Source organism: Plasmodium relictum, assembly GCF_900005765.1.
Source record: "Plasmodium relictum strain SGS1 genome assembly, chromosome: 14".
Lineage (NCBI taxonomy): Eukaryota > Apicomplexa > Aconoidasida > Haemosporida > Plasmodiidae > Plasmodium > Plasmodium relictum.
Window position 1 is genome coordinate 1315368 of NC_041692.1, and position 15146 is coordinate 1330513.

At 17.2% G+C, this 15146-nt stretch overlaps 4 protein-coding genes across 4 annotated transcripts; 3 read left to right on the forward strand and 1 right to left on the reverse strand.

Moving 5' to 3' along the window:
* Positions 1–2331: 2331 nt before the first annotated feature.
* On the forward strand, positions 2332–4366 carry PRELSG_1436700 (conserved Plasmodium protein, unknown function; the record flags this gene model as incomplete). Its single annotated transcript, XM_028679440.1, has 10 exons — positions 2332–2434; positions 2740–2825; positions 2984–3023; positions 3095–3132; positions 3251–3429; positions 3523–3620; positions 3812–3879; positions 3986–4054; positions 4194–4253; positions 4331–4366. The coding sequence occupies 10 exons, from the start codon at positions 2332–2334 to the stop codon at positions 4364–4366; spliced, it is 777 nt and encodes a 258-aa protein (XP_028535154.1).
* A 543-nt stretch (positions 4367–4909) lies between these two features.
* PRELSG_1436800 (conserved Plasmodium protein, unknown function) lies at positions 4910–5641 on the forward strand (the record flags this gene model as incomplete). The annotated part of the gene is made up of 4 exons (XM_028679441.1): positions 4910–4937; positions 5092–5207; positions 5314–5414; positions 5560–5641. The coding sequence occupies 4 exons, from the start codon at positions 4910–4912 to the stop codon at positions 5639–5641; spliced, it is 327 nt and encodes a 108-aa protein (XP_028535155.1).
* A 174-nt stretch (positions 5642–5815) lies between these two features.
* PRELSG_1436900 (conserved Plasmodium protein, unknown function) lies at positions 5816–9555 on the reverse strand (the record flags this gene model as incomplete). Its single annotated transcript, XM_028679442.1, has 9 exons — positions 5816–6488; positions 6609–6679; positions 6880–6950; positions 7083–7216; positions 7351–7426; positions 7836–8475; positions 8654–8733; positions 8895–8988; positions 9334–9555. The coding sequence occupies 9 exons, from the start codon at positions 9553–9555 to the stop codon at positions 5816–5818; spliced, it is 2061 nt and encodes a 686-aa protein (XP_028535156.1).
* A 2570-nt stretch (positions 9556–12125) lies between these two features.
* IMC1h (inner membrane complex protein 1h, putative) lies at positions 12126–13631 on the forward strand (the record flags this gene model as incomplete). Its single annotated transcript, XM_028679443.1, has 1 exon — positions 12126–13631. The coding sequence occupies one exon, from the start codon at positions 12126–12128 to the stop codon at positions 13629–13631; it is 1506 nt and encodes a 501-aa protein (XP_028535157.1).
* Between the last annotated feature and the right edge of the window lie 1515 nt (positions 13632–15146).

Below are 15146 nucleotides of genomic sequence, written 5' to 3' on the forward strand. Positions count from 1 at the left end.
ATCTTCTGAATGTAAAAAAATTGTACGTAAAATGAAAAAAATATTTTTTTTAAAGATATATTTTTATCTAAATCTTTAAACATTATTAAAAACAAATTAAGGAATTAATTTTTTGCAAAAATGAGAGAAAAAAAAAAAAAAAATAAAGAACAAATAGATGAATATATAAAAATAGAATAATTAATTAAAAAAATTAAAAAGGAAAAAAATAGTTACATAAATAATGCATATGTTACTTGTATAAATATTTTTATAGACATATGCTGTTTATTTTAATTAGTGGAATATTCCAAAAAAAAAAAAATCTTTTTGCTTAAAAGATAAATAATATAATAAATGCAAAAATATTTAAAATTTAAACTTGTTTATACAGCTTAAAAAGAATTAATCAAAAGATTAAAATTAATATAATGAAAGCATACTAAAATATTTTTGCAATAGTAGTATTTTTAAACATAACTATTATAGTCATATATATATAATCGTTATTTTATATATATTAAATAAAAAGGTTATATTAAAATAACACATCTAACAACAATAGTGCAAAAAAATTATACATACTTTAATTAAACTATGATACTTCCATATATATAATATAATAAAAAAACGTAATATATTTAAAAACAGTATTAAAAAAAAAAAAAAATTATATATATTCATATGAATAATTATGTTTGATCACAACAAAAATAAACTTACAATTTTGTCCTTTTAATAGTGCAATAAATAAAAAAAAAAAATTATTTATTTGAAATTTAAAATTTTTAAAGTCTAAATTTTTTATTATTTTTGATTCCATTAAAAATTATGACATTTACAAATATACTTAATATTTAAAAAAAAAATATATATATACTTCAAATTGTTTTTTTATAAAAATACAAAAAATAGAAAAATTATTAATAAGCAACTGTATTATTTTTTTTTTTAATTTTCCTTTTTTGTATATTTTTAAATATATAATTTTTTTAGAAATATTTACTTAAAACGTAATTTTATTTTTTTCGTTGTTTTGCTATTAAAATTCAAAATTCTTCTTGAGTTTAGATACTGTGAAAACAAATTTGCTAATTTTTAAAAACGTAATAGGTTTTTTTATTTATGATATAAAAATATTAATACACACAAAAAAATATGTATAAAAAAATAAAACAAAATAAAAAATACATAACTAAAATAACTTTAAATATCTCATACATAAAATTAAAAATGGTATTAAAATTAAAAAATTAGCAGGATTTTTATAAAATTCTTTTTTCTTTTTGTTGACAAAAATAATTTATTTTGAGAAAATATAATAATATATAAATGTCCTTTATAAGGTGCTAATATATTTGAAGAAATGTCTGTTTTGGAAATTCTTTTTTTTTTTATAGTGAAAATATTTATTAATTTCCAAAGTATTAACATGTATTTTGACAATCCTATATACTTGAAATACATTAATGTAAAATCATTAAAAAAGTCTAATTTCATACATCTTATGTATTATATAATTTTTTTTTTTTTACTATATCATAATAGCAATTTTTTAAAATAATGCACTAATGGAATAATTTAATGAATTTATTCAAAAATAATAGAAATTTTATTTTATTTTATTTTTTTACTTCATTAAATTTAATTAAACTGAATAATTATGGATATATAAAATTAGTAACAATAATAATAAAAAAAAAAAAAAGTAAATTATATATCTAAAAATTAATTTTATTAATGATGTGCAGTTCTTTTATTTACTGATTTAATTTCTATCTATTAGTAAATTCAATTTAAAAATATACTTTTAAATAGAATATAATATGTCTCATAATTTTTTCATTTTTTGTAGTATTTCTATTTTTATTTCAATTTTAAATTTAAAACATTCTTTATAAAAACACGGAAATCTAAATTAAAATTTTTTTTTTTGGGTTAATTTTTACTATTTTTATTTTCCCTTGAGTAATATATATATAAATATTATAAAACAAGAAATATTTATGTAGAACAATTTAGATGAATATAAAATAATTTAAATAATATATTTTATTTTAATTTATTAATTGTTTTTATTTAGCATAACTTTTGTTGTAAGTACACGTTATTAAAAAAAAAGAAAATAATAAATTATTATGTAAAAGTATATTATGAATTATTAAGTTTTGTCTACTTTTTAAAAATAACCTTTATTATGAGATAAATGAAATATATTATTCTATTATCAATTTAAAAATTTCTAGCATACTTTTAATTTTTTTTTCTTCTTGTCTTTGTCTGTTTGTTTATTCATTTGTTCACTTTTTATATGCATTGCTATATTATTTAAAATATATATAAAAAGCAAAAATGAAAATTATTTCTCAATTTCTTTTTTTATCATTATTTGTTAAGGAGTTCTTTTGTCAATATAAGGAAGAGAATACTGATAAGATTCATCTAAATAACTTTAGTAAATAATAATTTTATAATTTATTTTTCCATATATATATTTGTCTTTATTAAATATTAAAATTTTTCTTTTAGTAGGTACATAATTTATTATTATAATCGCATAAAAAAAAAAAAATGAAATAAAATAGCTTTAAAAATTTCATAATTTTAAATTATAAAATTCTATTAAAATTAATTAAATTTAATAAAAAATAAAAGTAAAATAATTATATTAAAAAATTAATTTAAGTTTTTGTTTCATTGTTATACATGTACTATAATTCCATTAATATTTCTCTACTTTGTTTTGTATGTGAAATTAAGATTCTTCACCAAGTATTGTAATTGCTGTAAATAAACCGAAAACTAAGAGTATTTCTCCTATTAGTGAAAATGATATCAATATAAATGTATATTAAAAAAAAAAAAGAAAAATTTATATATACATATATATATATATACATAAGTTTCTCATCATCATAATTATAAAAAACAAAAGATGTTTGCTTTTTTTATTATTATATATATCCTTTTCTCTCTTTTTTATTTACTTTTTTTTCATATTTAGAAAGAAAAGCAAAATAAGCTTGAAAATATAATAAATAAGGGTAATTATTTAAAATTTTTCATTGTAAAAGTGAAAATAATTTTTTATAATTTTTATTTATTATAATTATAGTGGAAGAGTTGTTGCAAAATATTGATGATAACAAAAATGTTATAATAACCAAAATCAATACAAATCATAAAGAAAAATTAAAATATTATATATAATTATTAAAAAATTATATCCAATTAATATTTCTTTTGGACTCTAATAAATTTTTTTTTTTAGAAACTATTAGAAAATAGAAATAATAAAAATAATGAATTAAATATTAAAACTGAAATTATTAATGCAAATGATGAAAATGTTTTAAATTTACTATTGAATAATAAAGATGATTCAACTGATAAGAAAAAAGATTTTTCTCCACCTATAATTTTGGTTTTTTCTCAGCCTTTAACAAATCAGTTTATATGAAAGAACAAAAAAAAAAATCAATATTACAACTTAAGTTAAAAAGTACTAATATCTACATTTAATATTTTTCTTTTTTTTTTAAGGGAATCAATGGAATATGAAAAATATAAAGAATTAATGAAAGGTGAAAAAAAAACAAAAAATTTATTATTAAAAGTTGTATATTTTGAAAAATTATATAGTAAGTTTTTTTTTAAAAAAGATATATCTATGTATGCATGCTTCATACTTTATATACTATATACTTTTCATATATATTAAGAACATAAAATAAATAATTATGTATTACAGTATAATGAAATGAATTTATATATATAAGTATGTATAAAAAAATATTAGCATTCTTTTTTTTTTTAATAATATACAATACAGATATTACAAGTAAAAATAAAAAAGAAGCTACTAAAGAAATAGAAGACGCAATGAAAACTATTGAAAAGGTTATTTTTTATATTTTGAAAAATCCATTATGGCTATTTTATTATATAGCTTTTTAATTATTTCTCATATATAATTTACTTTTTTTTTTTTTAACAATACTTTCAGTCTATTTCAAGAAGACATACTATAGATGAAATATTAGAAGAAATATATGATGAATACAGAAACGAAGATGTATATAATTTTACAATACATATTTTATTTTTAAAAATAATTAAAAATATTACAATATTAAAAAATTATTGAAATACGTATATATCTATATATGTATATAAAGGTATTTGAGTTACTTCATTTCTTCTTAAATTTTTAGAAAAATATAAAAAAATTAAAAAATGAAAGTGAGTTCTTAAAACAAAAGATAAATGTTTTGGTAAATAATTAAAGAGCATAAATATACTATTTAATTTTATTCTTCTTTAAATGTATATTATTATTTTGTTTTGTTAGAATCAAAAAATTAGAAAATTAGGATATATAATGTAACAAAAGTTTTTGTTCTAAACCTTTAAAAACAAAGTGTATAAAAGGTTTTTATGTAAATAATTTTTTTTTTCTGAAGTATGCTTTTTTTTTTTTTCTTTTTATTTCTATAGGATATATATCAAAAAATAAAAATAACATAATATATATATATATATATTTATATAATTGTAAATATTCCGTAACTTTTTACACTTTCTTTTTTTTAAATAATTGTTACGAAAAATTCTTATTTATCTCTTTTGCACAAAATTTTTTTTTTTCTTTTAAAACTATTTTATATAAATTTATAATATATATATATATATATATTTTTTTTTTTTTTTAAATCAAAGCAACTTTAAGTTTTTTTTTCATTTTATTATTCAACGCTATATCAGTAAATATAATTTTAAAGAAATTTTAAGATGAATTATTAGCATTAAAAAACATAATTAAAAAAAAAAAAAAAAAAATTTTCTTTTTTCTTACCTTAAATATTAATAAAACTTTATTTTATGAAATTTTAATAAACAAAAGCACAGTTCTGAAAATATAAGAAATAAAATGGCTCTAAATGTAATTACTCCATCCGGTAAAAAATATTAACATTAATATAACGTTGTTTTTAGAAATACATTATCGATTTATTAATTTATTTCTATAAATGTAGGTGCATGTATATATAAATAGGCTTATATATATGTAGATTATTATTTATTTATTTATTTATTTATTTTTTGATATAGAACCAAAGGATCCTTCTTTAATTTGCAAATATAAAACAAAAGAAGAATATTCAGGAGAATTAGAAGGGATTTTAATATTATGCTTTTTAGCAATTTTCATAGGGGTAATTTTTAAGGTAAAACTTTTAAATAATAAATAAATAAAAATTATATAAATCTATATATACATTACATCGTTTGTTCTTTTGGAATTCCATTTTTTTTTTTTTTATTATTGGTTAGGTAATTGAAGTAATTTTTGTTGTTATTTTTGTACTCCTTTCTGTATATTTAACTGCAAAGAATGGAGAAATGAATATTATATCAGTATTACCATTAATTTTGTATGTCTTTTTTTAAATAACAATTACAAAAAAGAAAAAAATAAATAAATAAAATTAATTATAAAGAAAAAATATTCATTAAATATTTAATACATTTAAATATATGCCATTTATTATTATCTTTTTTTTTTTTTATTATTTCTAGGATGATTTTAATGACATCAGGAATGACTTGGATTCAGCAAAAAGCTTATTATAAAAGACAAGGAAAAAATTTTGAAACATAATATTTATACTATTTCATTGTATTTTTTTTTTTTTTTAATTTTGATTTTTTGTTATACTTTTAAATATTATCTCAAAAAAAAAAAAAATTTTTTTAAATAATATTCTCATTATTTGGTAATTAAAAAAAAAAAAAGAGTATATATTGAAAAAAAAAAAAAAAAGTGTGTATATATTTACTCATTACCAAAAACTGGAATAAAATTTCTTTTTTCTGATTTTGACGGCCATATTTTGCCTTCAATATCATATAAAGGTAGTTTATTTTGAAAATTAGTAATATTTTTTGTTTTGGTAATTTTAGTGCCTTTATGAACTTTTTTAGGAATTTTCATGAAAGTATCTTGTATTTTTAAAGGTTGAATAATGTTATTTTTTTGGAAATCTGAATGAAGATAATCAGAATTAATTGAAATTATTGAATTACATTCTTCACTACATGTATCATAACCATACGTTCCTTTGTATTCAACATTTTGTTTTAAATAATTAGTAATTGCTTTTATTTTTCCTTTTTTATTTTTTACTTTGTTTTTTTTTTTTTTCTTTTTTGTTTCATCTGATTCAATGTACTCAAATGATTGATCTGTATAGTCACTTTCAGCTTTCATTTTTTGTAATATTAATCTTTTCTTATGAGTTTCTAACCTTTTTTTTTCCTTATTCTTTTTAAAGTCATTAAAATTAACACTTTTGTCGCTACTTGTATACCCTCCTATTATTCCCTCCTTAAAAACCTCTAGCTCATTCGAACTTTTTATTTTTATTTTATTTTTTTTTTTAATTTTTTTGTTTTGTTCTTCTTTGTTTATAAAATCTTCATTTTTATTAAGAAGCAATACATGGTTTCTAAAAAAAAAAAATTTTTTTATAATGAAAAAAAATATATTTTTAGTAAAGTTTGAATATATAAATTTATCATAAAATCTATTCATACACAATTTAATTTTTCTACAATATTATTATTACAAAACTATTTCTAAGAAGCTTTCTCTTTCAGTTAATTCTGGATATAAAAACTTTCCTACGTTGCATAGAAGCTTTAAAAAAATTTTTTTTTAACAAAATTTTAAAATGATAGATACAGTAGATATATAAAATTATTATCTCAACAAATTGTAATATATATATATATATATTTCGAAGTTAGAGTAATATAAAAAAAATAACCAAATCTTTAATGTATAAAACCTATGCAAACATAAAAGTATTTTTATTTAAAGTTATGAAAATTTATTACAAGCTTAAAGTAAAAATAAGTAAATACATCATTTAAATCTTTATTCTCAATATATTTCCTTTTATTTAATACTGTAAAATTAAAAATATTAAAAAACCTATTAACTTTTTTATTTTATTAAATTATTTTTTGAATTACTAAAAAGTGTCTAAAAAGATAAATAAGTGTAAACTTACACACTTTAAATTTTCTTTTATATATACCTTCATTAAATAAATCTTCAGCATCCTCTATACTTAAATTTGTTTCGTTTTCATTTTTTTCATTTTTTCTTAATAAATAATAATTTGCTAAAAAGTTTGCACAATGCTTTTTGTTCATCACATTTTCTACAATTCTATGTTAAAATATATAAAATAAAATTAATATGAGTGATAATTGTAGTATTAATAAAAAGGATATTAATAAAATTACATTATTTATATAAAAAAAAATATATATATATATAGTATTTTCTTCTTTATTATTTACTCTCCATTGTATGAGCTATACAAAGAAAAAACTTTTATTAACATTGCTTCTTCTTCACTAGGTAAAAATAAAAGTCCTATATTTGAAAAAAAAAGTAATAAAAAAAATATAGAAAAAATTTAGGTGAAATCAGAAGAAACTAATAACTATTATTAATAAAACAATTGTATAAAGTTTTTTTTTCTTTTTGTATCTATTTTTATATATTTTCTAATAATTGAAGTTTTTTTAATCATATATAATGAATTCATCAGAATGCTTCATATAATAAATATAATTGTATTTGTTTTTTGCATTATTTTTATATCTAATTTACAAATATATAACTTTTGTTATATTTTTTCTTTTTTTTTAACTATATTATTATAATATATGAATATAAAATTATTTGTTTTCTTTTCTTATACACTAACATAGATGCATAATTTACATATATTAATTATTTGTATTTATAAAAATTTTAGTATATATTTTTATAATCCTACTTTTTAATTCTAAATAATCCATCTCCGTTTTTTTTAATTCTTCTGTTTTATTTAATTGAAATCTCTCTTTATTTTCGAAGTTACTTATTATTTTTTTTTGTTTTTCTTCTAAATTAGTTTTTTCTTGTTGTAATTTTTTTATTTCATTTTTTAGTTCAGTAATTTTTTCCCTTTCGATTTCTAATTGTTTTAAGTTATTTGTATTAATATCCTCAATTTCAATATTTTTTTCTTCAATAATTTTTAATGCATTATTTATTTCTTCTTTTAATTTTTTATTAATTTCTTCTTTATAAATACATTTTTTCTCTATTTCTTGTATTCTTTCTTTTATTTCGAATTCTTCAGAACTTCGTGATTTTAATTTAGAACAATTAATATTATTTTCTATAATTAACTCATCACTTTTTTTTTTGTCCTTATTCTTTTGGTTGCTTGTTATTTCTATTATATCTGTCATAGTTTCCTGGTTTTTTATATCATTAAAAGTGTTACAAGATGAATTCATCATATCACAAACGGCATTGACACCAATACTTTGTTTTTCTACGGAAACTTGTATTCCCACATTATATTTTTCGTGATTTAATTCTTCTTTTGAAAATTTTAACGTAGTTAAATGCTTAATTAACACATTAAACTATTTAAAAAAAAAAAAAAATTAATGATAATTTATACATGCATATATTGTTTATTTATTTTTATGAATAAAAATATTTTCTATTATAGAAAAATTATATATACACTCATCATTTTTTTTTTCCTTAGCATTTTTAATTATATACATATTACAACTTATAAAAAAAAAATAAATATACTTTTTCTTGCTCTGTCATTATTAATTTACGAAATAAATATTCACTAAGTCTATGCAATATTTGGAAAAAGTCTTTATATTCTAATAAAAAAAAAAAATGATTAAAAATCAATTATTACAATTAAATGCTAATCCTAGAGGGATAATAAGTATAATGAAAATATTTTAAATATTTTGAATATACAAATTTTGTTTAAAATTTATTAATTGTTTCTTTTTCATTTACTTTTTCTTTAAAATACCTATATATCCAATTTTTAGAGAATTGGATGGTTTGAAAATATAATGTAATATATCCTTGTTTTTATTTTTAGGCAATAAATTACAATCATAGCACTATAAAAAAAATGTATTAATGTAATCTAAAAGTTAAAAACAGGAAACATATATGTAAAGAATAAAATTGAATTATGATAAAAATAAAAACATAACTTTACATATCTAAAATAGGAAATAATAAAATGTCTAAAAATAATTCTTGCAATTACATACTACCAAAATATGTTACTTATATACATTATTTTAAAACATAGATTTTTTATTTTATATTTTTTAAGTTATATAATTTATTTATACTTTTAACATTACAAAAATAAACTATAAGTATGCATATATATACTATGCAAAAAAAAAAAATGTAGTACAATTCTATTATATATATATATATATATATATTTTAACCATTTTTATGAATTCATTAACACCCATATATCCATTTATTGAATATCTTTTAAAAATATTTTCTAATGATTTATTTAATTCATAACTCAAGTAAATTGCAGTGCCATCATTTTCAGGTATTAAATATGCTTGCTCTGTGATATATTCTTGTTCTTTTATCTTTTGAATTGTTTTAAATTTAACTCGTGGAGATAACGGTTTTCCCTGATTTATGCAAGCCATTATAATTTTATTTTCATTTGTTTTAATTGACTATATTATTAATATTTTAATAAACTTTAAAAAACAAATTGATTAAAAAAATAATATATATATAAAAAAAAAAAAAAAAAAGATAATAAAAAGTAAAATATAAAAAGAAAAATAAATAAAAACAAAAAACTTAAGAAATAAATATAAAAAATTTTATTATAAACAAATAATTTTTTTATCACATTATAAAAAATTAAAAACAAATAAATGCATAAATACATATATACAAAAAAATATATTTTTAATAAATTTAAAATAAAATAAATAAAAAAAAAAAGACAATTTTATTAAGAGATTGAAAAAAAAAAAAAAAAGAGATACACGAATATTGTTATTATATTGTCTATAAAAATACGTTATTTATAAAAAAAAAAAAAATTTAAAGCATTATTTTTAAAAAATAATATTTATATAGATATATTCATAAAAATTATTTAATTAATGAAAATAATCTCAAAATACAATCTAAAGTGTAACGTTTCTTTGAATGCATTTTTGCCTGTTTTTTTTTTTCTTTTTTCTTTCTTGTTTTTATTATTTTTATATATCTTATGTAGTTCTAATTTTCCACTTATTTATCATCTCTTAAAAATAAACATTTTTAGTATTCTTTATCTTATTAAAATTTTTTAATAAAAAAGATACGTTTTTGTTTCCTTGAAAGGTATACGTTATCGTTGTAGTGCACCTAAATGCACTACAAAAAAAAAAAAAAAAACTTCTTTTTCTTCTTTTTTACCTTATTTATTTTTAAATTTTTTCTTTATCTTCATAGACTTTTACTTTTATCATTTTATTTTTTTTAATTATTTACTTCATAATAATTTTTTATTTTTTATTTCTTTTGAATAAAATCCTATATTTTTTTAGAAAAATAAACCTAATATTTTATTTTACAGAGTGAATTAGTATCTTGATTATTCCATGAAGAACAATAAAAAATACTTGAAATAATTTAAATATGAAAATACAATATATATTATCATTTATTTTTATTTATAAAGAAAAATAGAATAATAGGATTAAAAATAAAATCAAATTTTCTATTGATACAAAAAAAAAATTATAGAAAATGTCTACAATTTTATAGAATTTCATATTATATTTTTTATCTAGATATGTCTTTTATTATTTTTCTATTCTACGCAAAATTATAATCTGTTATATAGATTTATAGTAGTATATTAATTACAGAATTTTATGGTTTTAATATTTAAAAAAAAAAAATGAAAATAAACAATATAATTGATAATTCTATATTGTATTATTTTTTTTTTATAATCCTAAAAATTCTATTAATTTCCTATAATTCTTATAGTTTTTAACCTGTTGTTATTTTATTTTTTTTTTTTCAATCTTTGTTATAAGATTAAACTTATTCATTTACTATTTGTATTGAAAATTCTCTATTTTTTTTTCTCTTCTTTATTTTACACACACACATTTTAATAATTATAAAATTTGAAAAATTAAAACGTTTATCTTTTTTGAAAATAGAAAAAAGAAAGAATTTTATTTACATAAATTTTTGTGTAAGAATAGATTCCTTTTTTTTTTTTTTTTTTGCATTATTTGCACACAAATGAATATATAAGCATATAAAATTAAAAAAAAGAAAAAAAGGTCTACATTTTTGTTTGCTTTACATATATTTATATATAAAATAATTATATATATATATATATTTATATAATTAAAATTTTTAAGTACCCAAAAAAAAAGTCTACATAATAAATGTTATAGATAAAGTAAAGCATAAAGAAGAAAAAAAAATTATCATTATAATTAAAGAATCAATAAATCCTTAAGAAGCAAGGCTATTTGAAAAACTCTAAAAAAATTAACGTTTTTTGTTTTATTTTCATTGCACGTGTTCTATGAAACAGTTTCGCGTAAATTTATTTTTTTTTTTAAAATTTATTTTATATATGTTAATTTTTAAAGTAACTTATTTAATAATTAATCAAATAATAATAGTTTTATATTTATTAATTATAAAAAGACAGATTTTATATAATTAAATATATTTCATGAGCTTATAAGACTTGCAATTAAGTAAATTTTTTTTTTTTTTTTTTGTTACACATTATTATTTGTTTTTTTGTTTTATAAATATTTCTATTATTTTTTTTTTTTTTTTTTTGTTAAGTTTTTATTGATTTATTTTTATTTTGTTATTTTGCTTTTATTGTTGTAACTGTTTCTATATTATTTTCATCTTTTTTAATTTGTCTATATTTTATATATAAATAAAAAAAATTATTTTCAAATATAGTTTATTACAATAATTAATAAAATTACATTAAAGTATTTGCATAAAAAAAATTAAAGTTTTAGAATTTTAAAGGTATAATAATAAAAAAAAAAATAGTTATATAAATATATTTAAAAATTAGATAACATATATTCCTTTTTTTTTTTTTAATATTAATTTGTTTTGTCTTATTTAATTTATTGGTTTATATAGTGTTGTTATTTTATTTTATTATCTTTTTTTTTTTTTTTTTTTATGATTCATTGTAAATATTAATATATTTAAGATGCCTTATCAAGAATTATATGAATCCAATAAAAATTATGAGAATGAAAATGATGATATTAATTACAATGAAATAACTAATAATATGCTAGAAAAAATAGACAAGCATATGAGTGAAGAATCATCTGTTTTTCCTAATTACTCAGAAAATATAGACAAAAATGCAGCTGCTAACTTAAATGAAGAAAAAAATGCAACAAATGAGCCAGCTCTATTAGGAAGTGAAAAAGATATTAGTCAAGAAAATGGAATAAATAAGAATATAGCGCATGCTTCATTATACCCTCGTAGGGTAATGACAGCACTAGGCCCATTGCCTTTACCAGAAGAATTTAAAAAAAATATACCAGAAAAATTTGTTGCAAAACCTATAATTGAAGAAAGAGAAATATATGTGTCAAAAAAGGAAAGAAAACAAAGAGAAATAGAAATCCCACATGTTAAATATGAGCATTCATTTGAAAAAATCAAAAAGCAATTCAAAGTTAGCAAATTAGTACCAAGCGTTTCACAGGTAATAAAAGAAGTACCAAAGGAAGTATTAAAACCAGTAATTGAAGAAAAAATAATTGAAGTTCCTCAAGGAGTGAAATATGTTGAAGTTCCAGTAGAAGTACCATGCTTATATCCACCTAAAATAGTACCTAAAGTAGTAACACAATATGTAGAAAGAATAGTAGAGACCATTAAACCGGTGGTGCAAGAAAAAATTATTGAAGTTCCACAAACAGTTATAAAACAAGTACCAAAAATTAAAACAGTGGAAGTACCTTATTATGTACCAAGATACGTAGAAAAAATAGTTGAAGTACCTTTTAAGCCAAATGGAGAAATGCCCAAATTAGGTACTAATGCTCCCTTCTCCATTTCTGAATCTTTGCCACCTTTAAAGCCAACTCATTTTCTAAATAATCACCAGTTTCCTAATGAGCAATTTTATATGCAGAATTCAATGTTTCCTCAAATGAATAATTATAGCAAATCTCTTGAACAAAATATTATGAATAGCACTATGCCCATTATACCTAATTTAAGTATGCCAACAAATATTTTAAAGCCTATGAATTCTAAACAATCCTTTAATAATTCTCCTATGAATTTCCCCATGAATTCGAGCTCCTTTTTAAATTCTAATGGAGATTATAATGGACAAGAAAATTTAGCTAGTCAAATAGAAAATTTACCTCATACACATAATTTACCAGAAGGCTTACAATGGCACTATCCAGATGGAGTAATGAACAAAACAATAATGAATAACAGATGCGTACCTCCATTAGTTGTTACTTGCCCTCCAGAAATTGGAAGAGTTACTTGTTCTCGTAAAGATATTCAACCAGATATTTTAACTAAAACAGGTGTTTACGAATTTGACGGATTTAAAAAAAAAGGAACTTCTCAATCCCTTTTTCCTCCTTTAGCTCATCATGATCAAGTCCCTTTCTTACCTCCACCAGCAGCACCAGGGACACCTGATGTCAGAACTATTGAAAATAACCAATATTAATTTTATTAACATGCTCATAATTACCTGTTTATGTGTTTCTCCTGGATATATATATATTTATCTACTTTATAAAATATAATTAACTCTGTAAAATAGAACATAAAATTTTTGATACATTGTTTTATATTAACAAGATCATTAGTATAAATATATTATATGAATTAATTCTGCTTAATTGTTTACAAATTGTTTTTGTTTTTATTTAATATGCTTTTTTGTTTATACATAATCTTATAGATGTATATATATATTATATATAGTAAATAACAAATTGCAGAAATAATAATATTTATTAAAAAAAAAAAGAAAAAATATATTTAAAATTAAAATTAATAAATAATAAAAATAATAAAGATAAAAATGAAAGAACATTTTTATAATAGATCATAAAAAATTATTATTTTAATTTCCATATAATATAGATACCATTTTTATATAACTATGGTTATTATTATATGTACTATTAGATACATAAAATATTTTTTATTTTGATCTTAAAATATAACATTAATAATTATATATATTGTCTTTTTTGTTAATAATATTTGCATATGCGTTCATTTTTATATATATATATTATCCTATCCTTCTATTATAGATTAATTTTTTTTTTTTTTCCCCCTTTTTACATTTCTTGTATGTAAAATATTTCTTAGTAAAAATTATATTTAAAATCCTTAATATTTAATGAAAAAAAAAAAAATCAGAAAAGTAATTAAGTTCATATTATATATTTTAAGAATGATTTATAAAAAAAAAAAAAAAAATATATATTTGATATATTACAAATTATCATTAAAACGGAATTATGAGGAATAATGGTGTTTTAATATTAATCTTAACTTTTTTATAAGTAATTTTTTTTTTTTCTTGGAGTAATTTATTAGTTTTGCTTTCTACATGATAAAAATTTTATTAATTTCATAATATATAAATAAAATTGATAAAATTTATATTTTATCAATTATATAAATGAGCAATTTACCATTAAGGTGTTACTGTCATATGGAGATAAAAAAAGTTGTTTAAAATTATTGTTATTACAATTTTGCTTAGAATAAAACAGTATAGTCATATATATATTGTATTAATTTTGCTTATATTAAATAAAAATAAAGACGATAATATAGAATAAATGGAAAAAGAAGTATAGAATAACATAATGAAGTTTAAAAAATAAGTATAAAAATTATAAGTGAAACAAAATAATAGTTTAATGTAGAAGTGTATATAATAATTAAATAAAATATAAAAAACTATAAGATAAAATTATAAGAAAATAAAATAAAATAATTAATAATACAAAGAAGAAAGAGATATGTAAATATAACTCACATAAAAATTAATAATTTAAAATTAAATAATGCATAAAAATTTTAAATGTAAATATACTCATATTTTAGCAAAAGAAATACTTCATTTAATTTAAAAATAATAAATTTAATAATTTTTTTTATTTTTTTAAATATTCATATTTTTTGATTTTTTGGATATTTTAAAATTTTATAAGAAATA